Below are 27,166 nucleotides of genomic sequence, written 5' to 3'. Positions count from 1 at the left end.
TTAATATTTGTCATACCCATATCATATATACTTACGTGTGTGTGTGTTCGTGTACATGTGTATGTGTCTATCAACTTATCTTTTTTAAAAAAATATTTGTCTCAGGAGAGCCATACAGACTTTTGACTGGCGTTGAGTACGTTGTTGGAAGGAAAAACTGTGCCATTCTAATTGAAAATGATCAGTCAATCAGCCGAAATCATGCTGTGTTAACTGCTAACTTTTCTGTAACCAACCTGGTATGTTACTAATTTTGTTTCACTAGTTTCTAGTAAGGGGGTTGAAATCACAAAATATTCTCTTGGTGTGTATGTGAGAGAGAGATCACAGGACTTGTCATTTTATAGAGCTGTGTAGACTTTTTTAACAAAATTAAATACTTATATTTTGGCAGTGGTACCAGTGGTATTTGTTTATTTTGAGATTTGAAGTTTCTATTTCAGTAATTTACTCTTTGTTTTAGTTAGTTAGAAACTCAGAGGAAGTAGGACATATTTATTTTTATTTGCTTACTGAATATTAATTGTTTACTATTAGTTTGGTGCAAAAGTAATTGCTGTTTTTGCCATTAGCAGTAATGTGTTTTTATGTGTTAGTAACTGTGCCAACCCTGAGAAGAGAACAATGAACAGTTCTTCATGGCTCTGGCTCTTAAAGAGGTTATGTAGCTGTGTGGACACGGGCATTTCTCATATAACACAAGTTTTTGCAATGGGAATTCATTTGTTTTATTAGGGAAATGCTTACTTAGGCCCACAGCTCGTTTAAATGGCTTTGAGTTTGTTTTGATCACAACCGTGGGTGATAAAAGTGCTAAAATAAATACATAAATATCTGTACTCATGATAACGCTGGTGGAATAAGAGAGATAAGCCATTATTTTAATCAAAGATTGCATATATGCGATCTGAATTTGTTATTTTTATTTAGGTTTTGTTTCTATTCTTTTAGGTATAGAAAAACATTATTGAAATTTCTGCAGAAAAAGTAAAATTGTTACTGTAAGTCAGAAACACTAGCCTATAACCTCATATTCTCATGGGACTAATTTTTGCAATGTGGTTTTGATACTGTAACACAAACAAAAAAAGATCTAAGAATGAAGTTGTCATGTTTTAAATGAAACAGACTGCACGAAAGCAAAAAATTCTCAAATGTGTGTGAGGGGTCAGGAAAATCCCCACTGACGTACGCAAGTAAAAAAATGTGTGTTCTGGGAGGGGTAATCCTGGGTTAAGAAACTTCCCTAAGGGGAAATATGAATTGTTAGTTGAGGGATCTTCCTGTCAAGGCAACGAAAGCAGTACTTTTCTGCTGTGTTGGGAGGTTTGCCACCTGCCTATTGTTTTTTCTTTTGAAACCTTTTTCTCTGAGAAGTGAATGTACTGAGTGGTAAAAGACTTTAAATTATTTGCTAACTTTTCAGAGTCAAACAGATGAAATCCCTGTATTGACATTAAAAGATAATTCTAAGTATGGTACCTTTGTTAATGAGGAAAAAATGCAGAATGGCTCTTCCCGAACTTTGAAGTCGGGGGATAGTATTACTTTTGGAGTGTTTGAAAGTAAATTCAGGTAAGACATTTTTAAATTGATATTAAAATGGACAGCTTTATTTCAGCCAAATCCTAAAGGAAAATTATATTTCTGATTAATGAATTTAAAACAGTGTAATGTAGTTCCTACTTAGCACAGTATTGGACTCTGTGCCAGGGGTGGTGAGTGCATTTTGTACGTCATGGTGATGGGAGTTTGAGTGGGCCCTGAGGAACTTCATGGGAAATTACATTTCTTCGATTCCTCATTGGTGAAAGTATGATATTAACTTTTGGTCATTGTTTTTTTTTCTTTTGGACTCAGGACTTAGGAATTGATAATTTTCTAGGTTACAAAGCTTAATAATGATGAGGAATTGATAATTTCATAGGTTACAAAGGGTAACAATAAATAAAAGTTACGATAACAGTATATGATGTGAGCTTAAAGTTTTAAAGTACTAAAAGTTGCCATCTCTGCAACTATGCTACTATAACTTTATTTAACTTATTCTCATTTACAGAGTAGAGTATGAGCCTTTGGTTGCATGCTCTTCTTGTTTAGATGTCTCTGGGAAAACTGCTTTAAATCAAGCTGTATTGCAACTTGGAGGATTTACTGTAAACAACTGGACAGAAGAATGCACTCACCTTGTCATGGTATCAGTGAAAGTTACCATTAAAGTAGGTTGAATGTCTTGTTCTTATGTTAAAATAAGTTCTTTGAATTTAAGCTTACCCACTATACACAGATTTTTTTTTTTAGTTACTTTAAGACTATCAGAACTGTTAGTTGTAGATGTATATATACCCACTCCATCCCTTTGTGTTTAGGCTTCAGTGGCTTTTCAGATAACCTGTTTATTATCTGAGACAAGCCAAAGCAACTAAAATTATATTTCACATTTTGTTTAGCATTTTAAAAAGTGATTCTGTTGTCCTTCCACCAAGAAGGTTATGACAGTGCATAGTTTGTGTTTTCAGTCTTAAAGCAACGCAACTAGAGATTAACTGCCAGTCTTCAAAGTTAGCATCTTATGTCTCTTCTATCAAGTTGTCTTCCTCCAGTCTCCAGGTGATTCATCTCCTTTTTAACAGGTTGACTATAGGTTTGTGAGATTCTTTTAGATTAATATCTATAGTAAAAAACCACAAATACTTAGATTCCTTTATTAAAAATCCTTTAGTATTTAATATAATTAAACTAGCATTATATTTTATAGCTAAAGAATTATCATGGAGAAAGGCTTGCTGCTCAGCTGGAGCTCAACTTGTGCTTTGGTGGGGTTGTCTGTAATCAAGGGTTTTTTTATTTTTGCAAGTTTATGAAATTGATTTTATAAATTCAGCAGTGTGATTAGCCTCCAGAGTACTAGTATATGCATATAAACTCACAAATAGTAGATTTACAAATCAAAGTGTCCATTTATGGTTTTCAGAAGGGATGCACCTTTACCAGAATATTTGAGTGTGGGCCCTAGCACAGTCCTCTTTAAGATATTAAGAAATAGAGTAGGTAATCATACACTTGCTTGGTTGGTGTGAAATAAGGTCAAAGGTAGTTAGATTGTCTTGAGAGATATTTTACTACGTCTGTGACAGACCTGGCACTTCCAGTGAGTGGGATGCTGATGACCACCTTGTGAATTGCTTTATTACACATACCAACATGGTTTACAGATTAATTTGTTAAAAAAAAAATTCCTGATCATTCATTTGCCAAAATAGAAAACCTTGTTGTTCTGTTTTCTTTTTGGTAAATTTTCTGAAAGTACAGTTAGCTTTTATTTTTTAAGTCATTGAATGTTAGAGCCAAAAAGGAAGTCAAAGACCATTTTTTCTTACTATTAGCTACTTAAAAAAAACAACAGGCCGGGCGCGGTGGCTCAAGCCTGTAATCCCAGCACTTTGGGAGGCCGAGACGGGCAGATCACGAGGTCAGGAGATCGAGACCATCCTGGCTAACACGGTGAAACCCCGTCTCTACTAAAAAAATACGAAAAACTAGCCGGGCCTGGTGGCGGGCGCCTGTAGTCCCAGCTACTCGGGAGGCTGAGGCAGGAGAATGGCGTAAACCCGGGAGGCGGAGCTTGCAGTGAGCTGAGAGCCGGCCACTGCACTCTAGCCCGGGCGACAGAGTGAGACTCCGTCTCAAAACAATAACAAAACAAAAAACAAACAAACAAACAAAAAAACAACAAGAAGAACAACAACAAAAAAAACCTTTAAGTTCAACTTTTATTTTCTGAAGTGTAAACTGAGGCATGGACCAATTAATTTCCCAAGTCACGTGTATTAGAGATGACTCAGTACAGTGTTGATTTGCACATTACTGGTTCATGCTAGTTTATTTCTTTTACTTTGGAAGGTAGTATCTTTCAGGTTCCATGCTTGAGAGACACTCTAAATCTGCTTGTCCCTATGTAGACAATAAAATACCCTGTGTTATTAAAAGCATATTCATGGCTGGGTGTTCTGGCTTGCATCTGTAATCCCAGTGCTTTGGGAGTCCGAGGTGGGAGGATTGCTTGAGCCCAGGAATTTGAGACCAGCCTGGGCAACATAGTAAGACTCCATCTCTACAAAAAATTTTTTAAATTAGCTAGGTATGGTGGCATGTGCCTGTAGTCCCAGCCGCTCAGGAGGCTGAAGCAGGAGGATTGCTTGAGCCCAGGAGGTTGAGGCTGCAGTGAACCAGGATCGCACCACTGCACTCCAGCCTGGACAACAGAGCGAGACCCTGTCTCAAAAATAAAAAAGCTTATTTATATTATTCTGAATCTTATTTTCATTACCCACTCTAGTATTTTCTAATGTTTGTCATATTTTTTGGATGTATCATATTTGAGACTTATAGTTTAATTCACATGTGAGTTTAAGTTTCTTTTTTTCCACTTTATATATACTTATTTTGTGCTTTTACCAAAAGTGATTTATTTATTTACTTTCTCAAAAAGGCTTTACTGCCTAGTTACAATTTTTTTGAAAGACAGTTAGTCTAAAAATATCTCATGTTTATCTCCTAATATTGTCTTCCCTGCAGCAGATGTTACATTTTCTCAATTCTAAGATAATTTTTAACACTTGAATGTCTTTGAAAGTGGAATGCATTTTAAAATTGACTTTTGTTTTATATTGTTGCACCCCTTCCAAAAAAGCAGTTTTAAAAATTAGTATTATAAATGGTGACTTCTCATAATTGAGTGATTATATTGCGATTTATGTTCTAAAATGATGCAGTGACCAAAGACTGACTTCTATTTTATAGATTGTGGCTTCTTTATAAATTTAGAGAGATGAAAGGGAAAACATTATTTTTTATGAATGTAAACAGCCTCTCTGTAGTTTATAATTTAAAACTTTTCTTTAAAAAATTGCTAGCGGCCGGGCGCGGTGGCTCAAGCCTGTAATCCCAGCACTTTGGGAGGCCGAGACGGGCGGATCACGAGGTCAGGAGATCGAGACCATCCTGGCTAACACGGTGAAACCCCGTCTCTACTAAAAAAATACAAAAAATTAGCCGGGCGAGATGGCGGGCGCCTGTAGTCCCAGCTACTCGGGAGGCTGAGGCGAGAGAATGGCGTAAACCCGGGAGGCGGAGCTTGCAGTGAGCTGAGATCCGGCCACTGCACTCCAGCCTGGGCGACAGAGCGAGACTCCGTCTCAAAAAAAAAAAAAAAAAAATTGCTAGCATATGAATATATATATTCACATGTTTTCTTCATTTTAGACTATATGTGCACTCATTTGTGGACGTCCAATTGTAAAGCCAGAATATTTTACTGAATTCCTGAAAGCAGTTCAGTCCAAGAAGCAGCCTCCACAAATTGAAAGGTATATTATGTGTTTTAAATATAACAAGATGTCACTTATAATATATGATAGCATTGATTTTTATTTAGGTTGATTCCCTCTTTAATGCTTGTTTCAGAATGTAATAGTTGCTGTTATAGTTCAGTATTATTAATGGAAGGTTTTTTGTTAGTATGTAAAGAAAGAGTTTCCCAGATTTCTTTGTTGGTTATTCTGTATCTCTGAAACAAAAGTTAAATATATGCTAATATTTAAAGAAAAAAATGGAAAGACAATAAATGGCACTGAGATATGGTCAGAAGAGCACATCTCTCAGGTCCGGGCATCACACCACAGTTAGCTCTGGAATTGTGTGGTACAGCAGCCCTCTTTGGGAGCCACATAGTCCAGAATATTAACAGCACCATAGCTTTGGGAATGTAGCTCAGTTTTTCTGAGCTCCAGTTACTCATTTCAAAATTGAGACTAATACCTACCTAGCCGAGTTAAAAAGTCAGGAAACAACAAATGCTGGTGAGGCTGTGGAGAAAGAAGAACGCTTTTACACTGCTGGTGGGAGTGTAAGTTAGTTCAACCGTTGTGGAAGACAGTGTGGTGATTCCTTAAGGATCTAGAACCAGAAATACCAATTGACCCAGCAATCCCTTTACTGGGTATGTACCCAAAGTATTAAAAATCATTCTGCTATAAAGACAAATGCACACATATGTTTATTGCAGCACTATTTACGATAGCAAAGACTTGGAACCAACCCAAATACCCATCAATGATAGACTGGGTATATGTCCATACCCATGCACATAAACACCAGGGAATACTATGCAGCCATAAAAAAGAATGAGTTCATGTCATTTGCAGGGACATGGACGAAGCTGGAAACCATCATTCTCAGCAAACTAACACAGGGACAGAAAACCAAACACCATATGTTCTCACTCATAAGTGGGAGTTGAACAGTGAGAACACATGGCCACAGGGAGGGAAACATCACACACCGGGGCCTGTCAGGGGTTGGGGGACAAGGGGAGGGAGAGCATTAGGACAAATACCTAATGCATGTGGGACTTAAAACCTAGATGACAGGTTGACAGGTGCAGCAAACCACCATGGCATATGTATACCTGTGTAACAAATCTGCACGTTCTGCACATGTATCCCAGAACTTAAAAAAAAAAAAAAAAAAATTAAAATGTTATGCCAGTTAGAAATTTTACTACTAATTTTAATCTGTTTTGAGCTGTTATAAGCTATTTTGCTTAATGTTAGTTTTTTAGGGACTATTTATACCTGATAACAGCTGTTAAAAGTAACCAAAAATCAAATTTTTCTCTTTTTTTATAATTTTTATCTGGGAAGTTTTTTGGTATTTTATACTCCAGTTGGCAGATAATGCGATGTATTTGGACTCTGGAAAAAGATACTCAGATTTTAAAATAGAGGATTCTTAACATTTTTTGAGTCCAAGACCCGTGAATATGTGCCAGGTCTGACCCACAGTCCCTGACCCAGCGACAGATGAACAAATGCACTCAAACACAGGTATCCAGTGAAAGAGCGAGCTAGGGGGCTGAGCCACCCACAGACACTGAGGAGGGTGCTGTAGAGTTAGCAGCCACAGCCCAACTAGCTGGTGCTGTGGTCGTTTATTCAGTATAGATTTAATGACAAAGGCTTTGAGTCTACACACTTGTGGATAATTAACATGGTTCCCGTCTGGAGAGAGCAGCCCTACGCATGATAAAAGGCTAGGTTCTGAGCTAAGTAACTTACCTAGATCAGTTTCTTCACATCCCTTGTTATCTAACCTAAGCTTTCAGGCATTGTGTAAGAGAATTTGGCTGCCTTCAAATGTAAAACCTTCTGGCCTTCCAAGGTTTGCATCCCTCTACATTTTTTCCCATCACCCTGACTTAACTCCTGCAAATATGAAAGCAGGCCAGACCTGGTGGCTCACGCCTGTAATCCTAGCACTTTGGGAGGCCAAGATAGGCGGATCTCTTGGGGTCAGGAGTTCGAGACCAGCATGACCAACATGGAGATACCCTGTCTCTACTAAAAATACAAAATTAGCCTGGTGTGGTGGGCAGGTTCCTGTAATCCCAGCTACTTGGAAGACTGAGGCATAAGAATCCCTTGAATCCAGGAAGTGGAGGTTGCAGCGAGCCAAGACCCCACCACTGCACTCCAGCCTGAGCAACAGAGTGAAACTCTGTCTCAAAAAAAAAAAAAAGAAGATGAAAGCACTGGTCTTTCCTCAAGAAACTTCACCGACATAACTACAAACTTGCATAGTATTTTAACAGAATCACATTTTTCCCTGAAGCCTCTTGATAAGTCTCCCTGAGGAAGTACATAAAGTCTTGTAAATAATGACTCTGGCTACAGATAATGAACTATTCTTAATTCTAGGTTATACTTGAGGGTGGAGGAGTCTGATAAGTTTTCACTACTAGTGATATATTTTGTGGTCTTGGAGTTTTTAGAATTAGTCGTTGATTCCTCTTTTTGTTCAGATTGTCAGTTGTGTTTAACCTAGGGTTGTTTTTGATCAAGTTCCACATAATTTGTTTCTAGATTCAGTTTTTGATTGTATCAATGTACATGACGACTATGCAACATCCCTACCATAAGATTGTTGAATAACTCCTAATTCGGTGTTAACTAGAACAGGTTATTTATTCTATTAGCCCATGTTTGATGATGGCAATTGATAATAAAATTTTTAAATGTATGTAGTTATTTGCCTTAATAGAGTCCTGTACCTATCTGGATCCATTTTGATGTGCTTGTTGAAAGCTCATTTGTCTGAGTACTCAATTAACAGAAAAAAGATTCAGTTTATAAACATTAACTAGTAGAAGGAATGGGTTACGAAAGGGATGTGAAATAAATTGTGGTAACTCTGTTGATTACGTAGGTACCTCTAATGTTCCAAAAAAGTATGACTGCTAGTCCTGGATTTAAATTAAGAGGCATACTATAATTTTTTTCCAATAAAATGTACAGTCTTATTTAGTACAGCTATGTCTACATCTTTGCACTGTTATCAAGAAACAGGATATGACAGTTATAACTTCATGTACATAAAATGATTTGCAGTATCTCATTTTCCTTGACTGTCATCAAAGTAGCTGAAGTAGATGAAGTCATTTTCAGAAGAATACATTTGAAAGGAGTGTTTAATTTCGATAATCTGTGCTCTAATAGAGGAGATTTATATGTCTAAATGTAAGGAGATTATCCCCTAGAAAGGAGGGGGAGTTGGCTTTTATTTGAGTTTTTACAAAGTCATGTTGTAGGATGGTGTATTAATTATTTCAAGCAACAAGTATTGTTTTAGGGAGATACTCTTGAGGGATGGAGTCCTCCATGGGTCCCTTGCATTCATAAACAATTTGCTGAATAGGCCAAGAATGCAAGGCCTTGACTCTCCTTTATGCAGACCATTTCTCGAGGGTATGTTTGCAGTGACAAACCTCGAGGGATGAAGTAATGTTTCCTTCTTGTGACAAAATGTAGGCTTGCTTATGGCCTGTTGTAATACTGGTGGTTTCCCAAGTTCAGTATTCCTCTCTCCTGTAACACACGCCACTGTATGTACCCCCTACGTCTTACCTATGGGACCTGGTCAGAGAGGAGACCTGCAGCAAACATACTGGGGCTCATGCTGCTTGCTTTGCTGTGACTCAGGAGTGTTTGTCTTCTGCCAGCATCCATGAAACAGGAACAGGTTGGCTTATCAGCTGGTAATCCAATCTCAGACCCAAAAGACACATTGGCCTGAAATAATCTCAGTAAATGAAAGTTTGACAGTTTAGGAAGCTTATAGAGGCCACCTTACGTAGTTAATTTAAATCAAAGGCGAGAAATTTAGCTAGTATTCGTAATTTTTTTCAGGAGATAGAACCTTACATTTGCAAATTGTGGATGTCACTCTAGTCTAGCCTTTTCCAGATCACCAAAAAAAATAAATAAATAAAGCCATATAGTAAATGGTTCTAGAAATTATGAATGTATGCCTGCAGGACTAATGAAATAAGCAGCTGTCCAGATATTGGACAAATAAATATGTGTGGCTTGGGATACAGTTTCTAGAGCCAGAATTATACATAGAGTCAGAAAAATTCTGTATTTGCAAAATCTTGGTACAGAAGTGAAGATGATATACTGTAGGTTAGATGAAATGTATTGAAGATCATGTAATGCATTTAAGTAGAAAATGTGAATGGGAAAAAGCAACATTTCTAGATTAACATCATTTTATAGAATGTATGATTCATAATATGTACCAATTACTGTGTAATAAAACATAATTATTTGTAGCTCTTGAAGTTTCTGTATAAATGAACCCAAAACATTTTAATTTTTTAATGGTAGAAATTGGAGATCACTTTATATTTGTAGTATCATTATATTCAGTCACTATGCTTCTAACCTAGGTTTCTGACAGGTTACTTTCCTGTTTTCCAGTTTTTGTACGAGTTTATTAAATTACTGGAGTGTCAGAAATGCTTTAAAACTTCTAGAATGTAATGCTTCAGAAATAATTTTTTAATGATCTCTTCACATTCATCACTAGTCTCTTCTTTCTCGTTCTCATCATTATACCGGTAAAGAAGGCTTATGTAGGTATTTGAAGTTCTAGAACATAGTGTTTTTTAATCACTGTATTAATTAATCTATGTATGAATGTATCTATCATATATCAAATATATGTATTACTAAGAATAACCCGTGTTGGAGTCATGGCCACCATTTGGTTAGCTTCTAGATAATACAGTTTTGTATTTTTTTGTTCAAGATTGATGTTACCAAGTATTGGGGCTCAAATTTATCAGTGTTCTCAAAACAAAACCAAACTACATTGTACAAGTTCTAGAATTTTAATACTCAAATCTATACTTGAGGGAATTGAAGAATGTTTATACTTTTTATTCACTTTTAAATTATTAGATTGAATTTTTATTTATATTTTGTAATGTCAGTTTATTTCTAAATATGTATTGAACGCCTGCTGTGAAGCAGGCAAGATAGACTTGAGGATATAATGATGAGCCAAAAAAAGTTACAGTTTCTGCCCTCAGGGCACTTAGTGGAGGAGTCAGCTGTTAAAGAATCACACTAATAAAGTTAGAACTCTGGTAGAGTTGTTAGAGAGGCCTAACAGGCTACCATACATGTGTGTTTAGGAACCTGGCTCAGACTTCATTGAACTAAGATACAGTTAGCTGCTCCCTGGCTACTGTAAACTATTATCTATGGCATAATTAAGAATGATAGTGTGAATAATATAAAGCGGTAGATAATTTAAAAATCATTCAACTTTAGTGTTTTGGGAAAGCAGGAAGAATCTCACATCTACTCAGTCCTAGTGTTGTAGTCATATATGACTATAACACACAGTCATATGTGTTAAGTATTTACTTACTGCTTTTGTCTGTAACTGGCTCTGTAATCTGTCGTAGTGTTGTTACATTATTGTGTGGACTAACTGGTAAACTAGTTATTTGTATATAAGTAAAGTGTTAGTTAGCTTTTACACTAAAAAAGAAGTATAAGTTATGGGGGAATATTTATTAAGAGATAAGGGATAAAAAGAATTCAAAGAGATACTAAAATTGATCCTTTTTATGTGTCCGAATGTCTACTAACTTTCCAGTACTCTTATTGTAGATTTAGTTTTTGTTAACAGTTAAAATAGTTTCCACTGTTCTCTGTATATTTTACAAGTAAAATAAATAGAATTTTAAAGTTGGTTATTTAGAAAACCAGAACTAACACAGTGTCCTGCATTCTGTCCTGCCAAGTGAGTCTGCTCTTGCCTGCAGATAACTCATTTGAGATTGCAGCTTCCGGAAATCATTACTTTAAAATAGACTTATAGCATCCATTGTAGTGAAATTAAAATACATGCATCAGTTATCAAAAAAATTTTAAAGTAATATAACTTTTCAATCATAACTCAGCTTTGCTTTATGAAACATGTATGTTTCCAAGGAGAAGTCCAGGGGAAAGATGTAAGGTAATTAGTTCTAAAATGCTGGATGGTGACTCTTAATGACTGCAGTGTTTTTGCCATGCTGGATGTTGATCTCTGCAGATAGTTAACTCTTGATTTGTGACTGATTGTCCAGGTTGTGAATTTCTCCCTCCCTACATTGTCCCCTTATCATCATCATCATTGATTAGTAATTTTTACTAAAAGGAAGAGAGAGAAGTTGAAATGCTGGTCAGTTATGAACACCTGTAGCAAAGGATCTGAACTACCTAAAGAGGTTTAGCTTACTAACTAAAGAAGTTAAAACTAAGTTTCCTGTCCTCCTCACTTGTGTATTTATGAATAGGCCAGTTATCACAGATTTTAAGAAACCCTGTAATCACAGCCATGATCACTGACTGGGCAGGTCTGGTGGCTGGGCAGGAAGTTGAAACTCTAGACTGATGAGAGGCTTAAGAATTATCTGTTGATATTTCTCCATTTTCTTATTTTCCTTTATTTTCATGGATGATTAAGATGTTCTTACAGCATTAAATTAAAGAGCTAAACTGTTATATTCTTTAGTCTTGTTTTGTAAATTTTATTTAAGCTGAGTAAGTAATGTAAGTTTAAAAATTTCCTGAACTTCTCCAAAGAGATCTCTAACAAAACACTCATAATAGATTGTTAATAGAATTGAAACATGAACGTTTTAATAGATATTGGCTCCTAAGCAAACACAAGATGCTAATAGAATTTGATCTTTATGGATGTTTCTCTCAGCCTTTTGTAATTCAGTTACCTTGTTTGAGTCATGTGTGTTTAATGTTCATATTGTTATGATTGTCTACCTTGGATTATTTATTTTGAGGTATTAATGATCAATTCTAGCTCTTTGTGTCACCTGCCACCATATTTCTAGAAAAGGCAATTAGATGCTTTTTGTCATTTTGTCCCAGATAAAATTCTTACCTAGAAAAAAAAATTGCTATAATGGTATTATGGAAATTGTGCCTTTTGAGTGTCAGATAATCACTCCATTTACAAATTTAATAGCAAACATAGTAGTATGTAATTAGAATATACTTTAATTATTTTTACAGTTTTTACCCACCTCTTGATGAACCGTCTATTGGAAGTAAAAATGTTGATCTGTCAGGACGACAGGAAAGAAAACAAATCTTCAAAGGGAAAACATTTATATTTTTGAGTGCCAAACAGGTAATTATGTTATAAGCTAAATTTTCCTGAAGAATACTTTACAAACTAGAATACATTATTAACTCTTATCAATAGCTGTTAATGTATTTCGTTTTGGGATTTTGTGTGAAAGTGTGAAGTAGAATAAAAAACTGCCCAGGCACCAGACCTGCCCAGTCAGTGATCATGGCTGTGATTACAGGGTTTCTTAAAATCTGTGATAACTGGCCTATTCATAAATACACAAGTGAGGAGGACAGGAAACTTAGTTTTAACTTCTTTAGTTAGTAAGCTAAACCTCTTTAGGTAGTAAGCTAACTAAAGAAGTTCAATCTGTTGAATATGTTCTGTGTGCCAGAATGGGGTTTCCGAGAGTTTATGTTGTAGTGGAGAAATGCAGATAAGCCCACAGTTGCAGTGCTGTTAGGAAATGTGATGAGGAACCACAGAGAGTGTAACAGTTCCAGGGCTGCAGAGACCTGTTGAACTAGGGACTTTCTCAGAGTGGGAGCTGAAATTACCTACTCAAGAAGTAGCACCAAGTCTTCTTGAATTGTACTTCTGTGTTTCCCAAATCAAATTCTTATAAGAATGTGTTCAAGACATTATTACATTTTACTTTTTAAAATGTTTCCTTCCATTTTTAGCATAAGAAATTGAGTTCTGCAGTTGTCTTTGGAGGTGGGGAAGCTAGGTTGATAACAGAAGAAAATGAAGAAGAACATAATTTCTTTTTGGCTCCGGAAACGTGTGTTGTTGATACAGGAATAACAAACTCACAGACCTTAATTCCTGACTCTCAGAAGAAATGGATTCAGTCAATAATGGATATGCTCCAAAGGTATAGAATTATTCTTTATTAGTAGAAAACTGCAAGTAGGAGATTTTATGTTTAACCTTTTTTGTTGCTTTTCACCTAACATCGTAAAAGTAGATACAAGAATTTTTTTTTTATTGTTTATTTATTTTGAGATGGAGTCTTGCTCTTCTCACCCAGGTTGGAGTACAGCGGCGCCATCTTGTCTCACTGCAACTTCTGCCTCCTGGGTTCAAGTGATTCTCCTACCTCAGTCTCCTGAGTAGCTGGGATTACAGGTGCCCGCCACCATGCACAGCTAATTTTTGTACTTTTGGTAAAGACAGGGTTTCGCTATGTTGGCCAGGCTGGTCTTGAACTCCTGACCTCAGGTGATCCACCTGCCTCGGCCTCCCAAAGTGCTGAGATTAGTGGTATGAGCTACCACACCTGGCCTATTTTTTATTTTTTTGATACAGGATCTTACTCAGTTGCCCAGGCTGGAGTGCAGTGGCACAATCTTGGCTCACTGCAACCTCCACCTTCTGGGTTCAAACGATCCTCTGCCTCAGCCACTCTAGTAGCAGGACTACAGGTGTGCACCACCACACCCAGCTAATTTTTGTATTTTTAGTAGAGACGGGGTTTCAACATGTTGGCCAGACTGGTCTCAAACTCCTGTCCTCAGATGATCCACCCACCTCGGCCTCCCAAAGTGCTAGGATTACAGGCGTGAGCTACTGCACCCGGCTGATACAAGAATTAATAAAAGGTTTTATAGTGTAGTATACTTGAAAATTAATTGTGACTTGGTGTATTAGATATAGAATATCTTTATTGATGACAGTTTTACTCAAAAATATTTTATGCTCTTTTGTTACTTTAATAGAATTTGTAGAATTTAGCTCTGTAAATTAACAAAGTATTAACTTTTTTTACAGATTATGTTGCATTTAAGAAAGTTAAAACTCAAAGGTGAAAGGTTTTCTGCAGTTGCCTAGAGTTGAAATGTAGTTGCCTTTTGATGGTTATTACCCATTAGAAAGACATATAAACATTTCTATCCTTATATAGGCTATTATGGGAAAGCAGAAAAAAAGGCAGATTGGTTGAAATGATGTTTGTAGTGTGGAGGGAGACTGTAAAAGAGCTAACTGAAGGATTTTCCTTAGACCTTAATTTGCATTAATAGTCTTAGCATTGTTGAAGCCAGTACGTATTATAGAAATACCAGGCGTGGCAGTCTTCTGACTAAATTGCTCTTCATGTAGCAAAAAGTAGGTGAGTCCTAAAGTGTTTATATGCCTGAAAAGTCCACAGCCAACTTCCTACAAAAGATTCATTTTTCCTGTCCCAGGAATCCTTCTGACCATGGGGATTTTCTATTTTTCTCTTATAGGCTTGCTGAAATAAAAAGTAAAATTTTAGTCATCTATCCTATAAATATTTTACTTAATTGAAATGTATTAACTACTGTAAAAAAGAAGATGTACTGTATAACAAAAATACTATCTTACTACTACAACACAAATTTACTGTAGTTCTATTGTGTTTTAGGCACTGGAAATATAATGAAAAACAAGATAGTCATGGTCCCTGCCATCACTGGAGCTTACTGTCTAGAGGGAGAGACACAGAAAGACAAGTAAACAAATCATTACACATGTATATAAAGGAAGCAGTAACCTGGCAGTGGGGAAGAAGCTTATTCTAAACAGAGAAGGCCTCTTTTAGACAATGTCTTAACCTCTGACCAGTTTTTCAAAGAGCCAGAGAAAGCATGTGCCAGGCAGAGCAACAGCAGTAATACATAATAATAATGAAAAAATTATCCTACATAGCAGGTCCTGTCCTAAGAATTTATGTATGTATAAACATTTAATCCTCAACCTATATATTATTTACTGTTGTGGTCCTCACTGTGCAGATGAGGGAAGTGAGGCAGAAGGGGGTTTGCATATAGCAGAGGCAGTGAGCACGGTCGCCAGGATGTGAGCCCAGGCAGTTGGATTCTGGAGGCCAGGCTCTTTACTTTCAGCATATATTGACACCCTGAGGTTAAAAAAAAAGTAGATGGAGTACCAGGTAGCTCAGACGCTGGCGGCTTGATCATGAGGTGACACTTGGTTCCTGTTATGATACAGTTTTTAGGGTTTTTGGTGGGGGTGGGGGTTGAGACAGGGTTTCACTCCCTTGGCCCAGGATGGAGTGCAATGGTGTGATCTTGACTCACTGCAGCCTCCGTCTCTCAGGCTCAAGCAATTCTCCTGCCTCAGCCTTCCAAGTAGCTGGGACGCGAGCACGCTGCTGCTAATTTCTTTATTATGAGAGTGGGTTTTGCCACGTTGCCCAGGCTGGTCTCGAACTCCTGAGCTCAAGTGATATGCCTGCCTCAGTCTCCCAAAGTGCTGGGATTATAGGTGTGAGCCACCGCACCTCGCCACAATACATTTTTTGGAGGGAGTGCTGTATTATACTTTGAGAAAGACTGTCACTTAAAATAATACCTGTTGACTTAGTTCAAGCCAATGAAGGAACAATTATATGAAGCAGAGTGGCCAGTAAAGCCAGCTATTGACCGAACTTCAACAGGGCAACGTTGTGATCGGTGATTGCCGTGACTCTAGATGTCAGAAGTGAGTATAGGAAATCTGTGGTAAAGATTAAATGTCTTCTGGAGAAGATTAGAAGTCCAGGGGAACAATACAACCCGGATTTTTGTTCTTGCTGAGGCCTTTTTCTGGTATCTCAGCTCAAATTTTGGTAACTCTTCCTGTTATTAATTTAGTTATTTTCTCTTTATTATCTCCTCCTGCTTTTCCTTCTTTCCTGACCTGTTCCCCAGCCTTTCACAGAATTGGATGAATCATAATCCTTGGTCTGTGACACATGCTTATCATTGATCTGTGCATAATACACATTTATTTTGTTCACGAATTATTTAATTAGTTATTTTTCAGACAGTAAGTGTCTGAAAAAAATCTGTCATCTAAAATACCAGCCAGATCTTTGAAAATAACTTACATGGTTACCCCTAGCCCAGTTTTCTCCTGTGTGAAATGACTGTCATCCGGAATCCAGTTAACAGTTGTGGATGGCCAGAGCCTAGTCAGCAGCTCAGGGTGCAAGGTGGGAACCAACCTTGGATAGGACACTATTCCATTGCAGAGCACACTGACACACCCACCCACAGTCACTCAGACTGGGACAATGTGGACACACCAATTCACCTAATGTGCACATCTTTGGAATGTGGTAGTAAAGCAGAGTACACACAGAAAACCCACAGAGACACTGGGGGAGAGTGCAAACTCCACACAGACAGCGGCCCTGGTTAGGAATCAGGTTTTTTCTTGCCGATGTTATAATGAAATGACACTGAATGAAATGCTGTTATTTGAGGACCTGCTATATAGTAAAAATCTTTTCTGTGTTAATCAGTGCTTTAAAGATAATCACCTATGTTTTTTACTAGTATTTTGATACCATCTTTTGTTTTTGACATTTGTTTTTAACTTATCTGGAATTCTGTTTTATACCAAAGTTACGTACATGCACTTCTGTGTTTTTGACTTTATTCTTTTTCGTTCATCAGTCTGCCTTTCTTTGTACCAATACCACATTGTCTTAATTAGTACAGCTTCATGAAGTCCTCCTAGCTGGTAGAACAAGTCTTTTTTTGCTCTTCTTCGGAAGCATCCTGGCTATTCCTGGCCCTTTATTTTTTCATTTACATTTAGAATCATCTTTTGCTAAATTTTGTTTGGATTTTGATTAGGAAGCGCACTGAATCTACAAGTAAACTTGAGAATTAACAATTTATATAAATTTTAATTATTTTTATCCTTGAATGTGGTATCTCCATTTATTTAAGTTTTCTTGAAATCTCTTAATAGAATTTATACTTTGTGTATAGAGATCTTGAATATCTTACTGTATTTATTCCTAGCTAGTACATATTCTCTGATATTATAAGTGAATGATGTTGTCAGTTTACTTTTTCTAGTTCACTACTGCTGTAAAGAAATTCAGCTGACGTTCAGTTATTCATCTTATATCCAGCCGTCTTGCCAGATTCCTCTTTTTTCCTAATAATTTATCTATAGTCTTTTCTGTAAATCATATCATTTATAAGGAATGTTTCCATCCTCCTTTCTAATCCTTATTTCTCTGATACCTCTTTTTTCTGTCTCTTTGTTTCATACCAACTGGGACCTCCAGAGCAGTGTTGACTAGAAGTGGTGATAATGTCCACATTTATCTCACTGTTGACTTTAAAATAAATGCTTCCAGTGTTTCTCCATTAAGGGTGATGTAATTTCTGTAGAGCATTATTAAATACATATTAAAACGTTTCTATTTTACGTAACCATTCTTTATAACTAATTCACATAGTATAATTTATAGTTGCAAAAGTTAGTAGAGTAATAAAATACCAGTTTTGAATTACCTGAATTATAGGTAGGTATATGTGATCACTCAATTATAAAGCTTTTTAAAATTTTATTTTTTTAGTCTGATACTTTAATTGCACATGTAACTGAATCCTATTTAAGTAAGCTCAATACACACAAAAAGACCCATTAAGCATTTGAAAAAGACCTTGCAAACTAACCATTTAAAATATCTTGACCGAGCAAGGTGGTTCACGCCTGTAACCCCAGCACTTTGGGAGGCTGAGAAAGGCGGATCACTTGAGGCCAGGAGTTCGAGACCAATCTGGCCAACATAGTGAAACCCCATCCCTACTAAAAATACAAAAATTAGCTGGATGTGGTGGTGCATACCTGTGGTTCCAGCAACTTGGGAAGCCGAGGGCACGAGAATTGCCTGAATCTAGGAGGCAGAGGTTGCAGTGAGCCATGATTGTGCCACTGCACTCCAGCCTGGGCAAAAGAGCGAGACGGTGTCTCAAAAAAAAAAAAAAGAAAAAAAAACACTTTACAATGAGTATTAAAAGACACGTCGTTGTTCTTTGTTAAAATTTGAGGTGTAATTTTTTTTTTTTTTTTTTTGAGACGGAGTCTCGCTCTGTCGCCCGGGCTAGAGTGCAGTGGTCGGATCCTGGCTCACTGCAAGCTCCATCCCCCTGGTTCACGCCATTCTCCTGCCTCAGCCTCCCCAGTAGCTGGGACTACAGGCGCCCGCCACCTCGCCCGGCTAGTTTTTTGTATTTTTTAGTAGAGACGGGGTTTCACCGTGTTAGCCAGGATGGTCTCGATCTCCTGACCTTGTGATCCGCCCGTCTCGGCCTCCCAAAGTGCTGGGATTACAGGCTTGAGCCACCGCGCCCGGCCTTGAGGTGTAATTTTTATATGATATTAAATGGTATATTTTTGTTTATATAAAAATCAGTCATTGACCTTACAGAACAACAAAAAATAGGTTCACCATAAGATTCCTTTAATGTGAAGATACCTTAATACATGTAAATTTGGCAAAATGATTTGATTTACTATACTTAAAGTTGTAACACATGTATAGATATACCTTAGGTATAATTCTGTCTACTTCTCTCCGTCCTTCCTCTCTCCCTTCTTTTTTTCTTCTCTTTGAAGTTTCATCTTAGGATCATAGTGTCCATAGATTTGTTTGTAAAAGCCTGTTGTTATTTTTTATTTTTTATTTTTTATTTTTTTTGAGATGGAGTCTCATGCTGTCATCCAGACTGGAGTGCAGTGGCATGATCTCAGCTCACTGCAACCTCCACCTCACAAGTTCAGGCGATTCTCTTGCCTTAGCCTTTCAAGTAGCTGGGATTACAAGCGTGCACCACTACACCCAGCTAATTTTTGTATTTTTAGTAGAGACGAGGGTTTACCATGTTGGCCAGGCTGGTCTCAAACTCTTGACCTCAGGTGATCCACCTGCCTCAACCTCCCAGAGTGCTGGGATTACAGGTGTGAGCCACCATGCCTGACTATAAAAGCCTGTTCTGTTGTTTAATGTGGGTAGTACTGTTTTCTTTTTATTCCAAAAATAGTAGAATTGTACAACTGGGAAGGTCTATATTCTTTAGCCCCTTCTTTTACAGGTGAAGTTAATGGAGTTACTGAACGATGGTGGACTCGTCAACGTAACAGTGCCCCAGCGAGTAAACTATTATAGTACTCTACATTTAAAATTTTGTCTATACCGTCAAATTATTTGGGAGGAAAAAAAAAAGAGGTTGCTTTATCTTGACATTGTCTTAATAAAAGTTGCTAGTTTTAATGTATTATTATACTTCAACTATTTTATTCTAATAGGCAAGGTCTTAGACCTATTCCTGAAGCAGAAATTGGATTGGCGGTGATATTCATGACTACAAAGAATTACTGTGATCCTCAGGGCCATCCCAGTACAGGTAATTAAAGCATGATTTTATTGATTCGTTAGCAACTTTATTATGTAAATTGATAAGCTAAATATACGTTGCTTGTATACTTGCTGGGGTGAGCATATTCACTATATTTTAAAATTCATCCATTTATACTTTCATTTATTCATTCTGTAAATATTTATGGCTACCATGTAGCAGACACTGTTATGAAGTGGTAAATAAAGTGAGATCCTTGTTATTGTAAACTTTATGTTCTGAAGATCAGGATTTAGTAAACAAGCAAACAAACATACATAATAAGTTCAGATCGAGCCAAGTGTAAAGACAGGTAAAACTAGGTGAGGTATGTAATAGTGATGGTAGTAGGCTGTTTTAGATAGGTATTCAAGGAAAGTCTCAGGAGGTGACAATTGAGCCACGTGTCCTGAATGATGAGAAAAGGCAGCTTTGTGAGGATCTGGGTGGTGGATAATTCCAGGTAGAAGGAACAGATCGCTCTTAGGTTTGAGTGGAGAATTCTAAGGGTCAACAATGTAAGAGGAGGTATGAGTAGAATGCTGTTGTGGAAATCTAGATGTGAAAGAGCCTGGTGCCTTGGACCAGCATGACAGTAGTAGAGATGCAGGAAAATGAACAGGTGCAGGATATATTTTAGAACTAGACCTGGTGGGACTTTCCTATGGAAATGACTCCTAGTTTCCTGGCGTAAGTAACTGGGTGGATGGTGGTGCCATTTACTGAGATGAAGACTGTGCGTTATAATAATCTCACTGCTGATCACGAAAGTCAATGTATTCAGAGACAGTCACTATTTCCCCTTTATTATTTAAAACACATTTCCATAGTTTAAAAAAATTTTTTAATAAGCTGTTGTAAAAACGGTTTCTTTATTTTCTTCTTGCTTTTTTACCTTGGAGATTTTTACATTTATTCTCTCTACTAACTTTTCTAATTTGCCTAACTCTCAGAGCATCCATTCTGTATTCCTATATATATTTATTTGCTTCCTGGATTTGTTCTGTAGTTATTTCATCAGCAGCTATTGAACTTGGGCAAAAAGAGACAAGTTAGAGAACAGCACCACTGCGTTGCACACTCCGGGGAGCATCATTCACTGTAGTCCGTTGAATGGCCACTGTGGAGTCAGTCCGTGTATCTCCTTGTGCTCTGCAACTTTGGTTTAAACAAGTAAGGAATGTGCTAAGCTAAATTTTGGAAGGAGTTAGCCATTAGGGCCTAATGACCAGGAAGCTATTAGATATGTAGATCATTAGTAACCATGAGTAGTAGTAATAACTGCTGCCTCTGGTGTGTGCAGAGACTAGAGTAAGTACTTTACGTACATCATCAAACTTTAATCTGCAAAACAATCCTTGTAAGATAGAGGGAAGGGCATCATCTACTTTTCATAGATGAGGGAACTGACGGACAGTGAGGTTAGGAAATTAGCTGGAGGTCACATAGCAAGTAATTGGTTCAAACTGAATCTCAAAGCTGTTGTGACATTATTACATTGCAGTGCAAATGGCTTATATTTTAATGTGTGACGTTTTGAGAAATGGTGGTGTAGGGATGATTGGGAGCTGATGCAAAAGGATAGACATCTGATAAAATTTGACAGGCTGTTTTTATTATTTGGATAAGAATGTTGATTCAACTGATATCTCTACCCTATCCCATTGAGTATACTGGATATGTTTGTGTCTGTACATAGGTAACCTTCAAATACACACAATCCTAAGTGCTTGTGAAGTTTTAAATATATCCAAATAACTTATTTTGGTGGAATTGTGATATGATTAATATTTTCACCAAATTCCTAGAATTCATCCATAAAGTGAAAAGCTAAAGACCAACTCTTCAAACTCCTGGCAAGGGAACTTTCTAAATGTGGACGCCAAAGAGAGCCATATTCTTGGAGGAACTACTCCTTCCTTGTCTACTAGAAATATGCCCAACTTTTGGAACTAGCAGGTGCTATACATATTATTTTGTTGATAGATTTCTGTTCAGTTACAGAAAAAAGACCAGTATCAGTAATTTTAGGCTTTAACTACAACAAACATATAAAAACGGTGATTAAGTCTAAGTTAGTAGCTCCCCTTGTCTCAGCACACATTTGGGGTCACTGTCCTGTGTTTCTGTTTAGAAAATCAGTTCTCAACTAGACATTATGCTTCAGAAGCAATCTTTAATTCAAATGTACATTCTCCATGATTCAGAAACGTTCTGAAATGCATCCTAGACATCTGAGTTTGTTGGTTTGTTTTGATTTTTAAGCTCCTGTTTCCTATACAAACTCCAGAAACCACTAAATTAGAATAATCTTGGGAAGAAATGAACTAGAGAGGAGTCTTCTTTTATATAAAAAGAAGAAGCACTCAGACTGGAAACTCTGGTCATTTTTTATTCTTCCTTTTCCATTTTATCACCAAGACCTGAAATTCTCACTGTACAGCTTCTGCTCAAGAGGTCTGTGACTGTCCCCTTCTCACAGCCAGTGCCCTATTTGAACCCTCTACATCCTTCTCTGTGGAGAGCTGATTGTATTAATAATTGCTCTAGTAATGGTCCTTACTCCAAATTCATCTCTACAGTTAATATTTCACTATGCCACTATTAAATTACCTTCTCTTTTCTGAAAAACTTTAACTAGCTCTTATTATCCACAGAATAAATCTCCAAGACCCTTTGTCTAGACTTCTGAGTCCCCGGTAGTTTAGCTGCAGCCTTCCTCCTCCCATCCTCAGCTTTTTTACATAGCCTCTCTACAGAATATATGTGCCATATTTTTTTATAGTTCCCACACTTCCTCACCTTGATCATAACGTTCCATTCCTAGAATGCTCAGTACTGCTCGTCAAAATCTGACTCATTCTACAAATGATTACCTCCTGAGGGTCTTCTAAATTGTTTTCCCTCCCAACTCCTCCAAGTCAGATTTAACTATTGTTTCTATGCTCAGTAGCTCTTTTGCATTCCAGCCGGAGTTTCTTCCTACTTTGGATATAACCAGTTGTTTGCACGCCTCTTTCAGCCACTAGATATCTTGTAGGCTCTTACTAATTTGGGATCCCCTAACAGCAGCAAGCATGGTACTTGTTTGTAGTAGGTATAAATATTTTGCATAATTGAACTAAGCTATTGGTACAGAAGATTATGTTTTCCAGTGTGGAGTAACAAAATTTTGTCAACCACTGTCGAAATTGTGTTTATAGATGAAAGGGCCTTAGAGATCATCTAATCATTCTATTAAAAGATAAGGTATATCAAGGCTGAGAAAAGTTAAGGTCTATAACTACTTCATGGCCAAGCCAATTCTAAAATTTGGTTTTCTGACTACCAGACTGGTACTTTTTTCTAATGTATTATTTCGTATAGAAACAGAGTCATGAAAGTGAATTAAAAAGTACACTGTAAGTAGTATTACTTCCTGCACATTTTCATAGGTAGTTTTATGAGGGTTCCAAGTCATAGTCCTCTGATACTAAAATAATTTTATAGCACAACCATGTTTGGGGGAACAGAGTGAATGCGTCTCCCTTCTCTCTCCTCCTTCCTTTGTTTTTATATGCACTCTTTTGTTATTCAACAAATATTTATTGAACATTTGTTGCATACCTGTGTTATGGCAAGCATTTGAAATAAAGAGGTGAATAGATGAGACCAAGTTCCTGCCCTTATGGTATTTTTAACAAGGAGAAAATTGTAAGTAATCTGTCAACAAACATCCGTTATTTTTGGGTCATTAGCTTATTATTATTTCATAAAGTCTCGCTCTGTCACCCAGGCTGGAGTACAGTGGCATGATCGTAACTCACTGCAGCCTTGAATTCCTGGGTGCAAGCAATCCTCCTGCCTCAGCCTCCTGAGTAGCTGGGACTATAGGTGCGCACCACCATGCCCAGCCAATTTTTAAATTTTTTGTTGAAGTGAAGTCTCACAGTGTTGACCAGGCTGGTCTCTTTAACTCCTGGTCTCAAGCAGTCCTCCTGCCTCATCCTCCCAAAGTACTGAGCAGCAGCGAGCCACCTCGCCAAGCCTATAGTAAATTACTCAGTGATTATATAAACATTTATAATTGTTACTCTTTCCAAACTTACGTGCAAGTGAAAGTGAATTCTAGAAATATGTGTCTTAAAGGAAATGCCAGTGAACTTCTAGAGGTCACGTCGGGAAAGTGGCAGAAGTCATTTAAGTATCTGAATTTAGAATTATTAATAAATATTTATTAAGCACATCCTATGTCACAAGGACCTAACAGAATAATTTAGCTTGGGTATTTAGTAAACATCAGCTTAAAAATTTTTTCAGTTAACGGTTTAATCTGTAAACTTTTTTACATCTATTCTATACCAAATATCGCTCTAGGTACTGGTAATGTAGAAATATGCAAGACTTAGTCCTTATTCTCAAGGATACACCAGTCTAACAAGGGAAAAAGTAGCAAGTAAACAAGTAAAGTGATGATAATGATAACAGCTAATGCTGACACAGTGCTTGCTATGTTCCAAGCATTTTTCCAGGGGCTATTTAACCCTCCAAACAACTTTGTGAGGTAGGTGTTATAATTATTCTCGTTTTATAGATGAAGAAATGGAAGCATAGAGAAGTTAAGTGACTTGACACAGGTCACCCAGCTAGTCATAAGTGAATTTTGTTTATTGCTTTTTTGTTGTTTTTTGAGATAGGGTCTTAGGCTGGAGTGCCATGGCACAATCATGGCTCACTGCAGCCTTGACCTCCTGGGCTCAAGTGATCCTCCCACTTTGGCCTCCCAATTAGCTTGGACCGCAGGTGTGTGCCACCATGCCTGGCGAGTTTGTTTATTTTTTGTAGAGATGGGGTCTCCTGGTGTTGCCCAGGCTGGGCTCACACTCCTGGGCTCAAGTGATCCTCCTGCCTCAGCCTCCCAAAGTGCTGGGATTACAGGCGTGAAGCACTGCACCTGGCTTGAATTGTTAATAGAAGGATGTGCATGGTGATATGGAAGCAGAATTGGAGAGCTCTTAATTCAGTGTGGGAGATTGAAAAGAAGTATTCCAGGTCGGGCGCCTGGCTCATGCCTGTAATCCCAGCACTTTGGGAGGCCGAGGCGGGCGGAACATGAGGTCAAGAGATCGAGACCCCCCTGGCCAACGTGGTGATACTAAAAATACAAAATACAAAAACAGCTGGGCGGGGTGGCGCACGGCTGTAGTCCCAGCTACTCGGGAGGCTGAGGCAGGAAAATCGCTTGAACCTGGAAGGTAGAGGTTGCAGTGAGCGCCAAGATGGCGCCACTGCACTCCCGGCTGGTGACAGAGCGAGACTTTGTCTAAAAAATAATAATAATGATAACAAACCTTTAAAAAGTGTTAAGAAAAAAAGTATTCCAGAAGGGTGGCACTTGAACTGGTAAATCAAAAGATGAGGTAATCATTATGGTTTTCTGGAGTAGCCAAAAGTTTATGTCTAAGATGGTTTTACATGATTTGTTTCAAATAATGTATTCCTTATGAAAATAAAACTCATTGATTCTGATTTGTATACATGGTAGGGTGTGTATACTTTCTGTGGGGGAATAAATGTAATTTTTTGGCCCACGGACTTAAAAGATAATTTCAATTAGAATTTGCTTATTTTATTTTTCTTTCAGTTGATAATACTTTAGCACAAAGGGTCTGATGTAGCTTTAAAATGATTTGGTTTAGATAAGCCCATCATAGATGCCAACAGGCTGCTTATAGACTGTTTTGTGTTGGTTGGTGCGACTCATTGGAGAAAACCATGTGCTGTATTCCCTAGTTAATCCCCTCAGCATGGCATAGTCTTAACAGTTTTAAGTGACCAGATGTTCATCTTGTATCTCGCAGTTGTGATTATTTCTTCCTATTTGTGTGATTTACAGGATTAAAGACAACAACTCCAGGACCAAGCCTTTCACAAGACTTGTCAGTTGATGAAAAACTAATGCCAAGCGCCCCAGTGAATACTACAACATGCGTAGCTGACACAGAATCAGAGCAAGCAGATACATGGTAAAGCTTCTTTGTCACCAAACTATTGTTATTATTCTATCAATAAATTAATAGTGTATTCAGGAAGTAATACCTTTATCAGGTTGTCTCTTGAGAGAGAAAGCATGGGAGAGTGGGATCCCTGGGAAAATGGGGTATCTTAGGACAAGGGTCAGCAGGTTTTCTGTAAAGGAGGGGCGAGTAGTTATTTTCAGTTTTGAGGACTGTTGATCTCTGTCCCAGCTCCTCAACTCTGCCATTGTAGCATGAAAGCGGCCATAGATGATATGTAGTCTTTGTCAAGAGACAATACGTAATCTCTTAAAGACAAGGATACTTTCCAAGAAACGCTTCCTTACACAATTTCGGCATTGTGTGAACATTGAACAGTGTGTTGACATAATCCTACATGGTATAGAGTACTATATGCCAGGCCGTATAGTATAGATAGCCCAGGGGTTCCTAATCTCTCAGCCACAGTATCAGTCCATGACCTGTTAAGAACCAGGCCACACAGCAGTAGGTGATCAGCGGGCAAGCTAGCAAAACTTCATCTTTATTTACAGCTGCTCGCCATTGCTCGCATTACTGCCTGAGCTCCACCTCCTGTCAGATCAGCGGCAGCATTAGATTCTCATCGGAGCGCAAACCCTCTTGTGAGCTGTACACGTGAGGGATCTAGGTTCTTATGATAATCTAATGCCTGATGATCTGTCACTGTCTCCCATCACCCTCAGATGGGACTGTCTAGTTGCAGGAAAACGAGCTTAAGGCTCTCACTGATTCTACATTATGGAGAGTTGTATAATTATTTCATTATATATTACAATATAATAGTAATAGAAATAAAGTGCACAATAAATATGCTTGAATTATCCCGAAACTGTTTCCCCCCTCTCCCCACACCAGCAAACCTGGAACCTCACCAGGAATCTGGTCCTGTTGCCAAAAAGGATGGGAACTGCTGGTATAGCCTATTTCTCCTAGGCTCCACATGTATATGGCATGTTACTATATTGATACTGTAGGCAGTTGTAACACTATGGGAAGTATTTGTGTATTTAAACATAGAAAAGGTACAGAAAAAATATTGTATAAAAGATAAAAAATGGTATACCTGTGTAAGAAGACACCATGAATGGAGCTTGTGGGACTGGAAGCTGTTCTGGGTAAGTCAGTGAGTGAGTGGTAAGTGAATGTGAAGGCCTAGGACATTACTGTACATGATGGTTGCCTTATTAGCATTACATTTAGACTACACTAAATTTATATACAAAAAAATCTTTCTTCAATAATAAATTAATCTTAGCTTACTGTAACTCGTACTCTGTAAACTTTAATAATACTTAGCTGTAAACACTTAAAATATTGTATAGCTGTGCAAAAATATTTTCTTCATATTATTCATTAAGCTTTTCTGTTTTCAAATTTTTATATTTTGTTTTACTTTTTAAACTTTTTTGTTAAAAACAAAGACATAAAGATACATGTTAGCTTAGGCCTGCACGGGGTTAGGATCATCAC

At 37.5% G+C, this 27,166-nt stretch overlaps 1 protein-coding gene across 3 annotated transcripts in view; it reads left to right on the top strand.

Moving 5' to 3' along the window:
- NBN (nibrin) overlaps positions 1 to 27,166 on the top strand; it is a 53,248-nt gene that overhangs the window by 1,779 nt on the left and 24,303 nt on the right. For all 3 annotated transcript variants that reach the window (XM_033203383.1, XM_033203382.1, XM_033203384.1), the window contains exons 2-9: positions 106 to 239; positions 1,427 to 1,575; positions 2,060 to 2,219; positions 5,266 to 5,369; positions 12,429 to 12,546; positions 13,173 to 13,366; positions 19,570 to 19,667; positions 25,534 to 25,663. In XM_033203383.1, coding sequence (XP_033059274.1) covers positions 106 to 239; positions 1,427 to 1,575; positions 2,060 to 2,219; positions 5,266 to 5,369; positions 12,429 to 12,546; positions 13,173 to 13,366; positions 19,570 to 19,667; positions 25,534 to 25,663 — 1,087 coding nt within the window. The remainder of the gene's footprint in view (positions 1 to 105; positions 240 to 1,426; positions 1,576 to 2,059; positions 2,220 to 5,265; positions 5,370 to 12,428; positions 12,547 to 13,172; positions 13,367 to 19,569; positions 19,668 to 25,533; positions 25,664 to 27,166) is intronic.

Source organism: Trachypithecus francoisi, unplaced genomic scaffold, assembly GCF_009764315.1.
Source record: "Trachypithecus francoisi isolate TF-2019V2 unplaced genomic scaffold, Tfra_2.0 Lachesis_group7, whole genome shotgun sequence".
In the NCBI taxonomy this organism is placed as follows: Eukaryota; Metazoa; Chordata; class Mammalia; order Primates; family Cercopithecidae; genus Trachypithecus; species Trachypithecus francoisi.
This window is presented reverse-complemented; position numbering and strand designations above follow the sequence as displayed.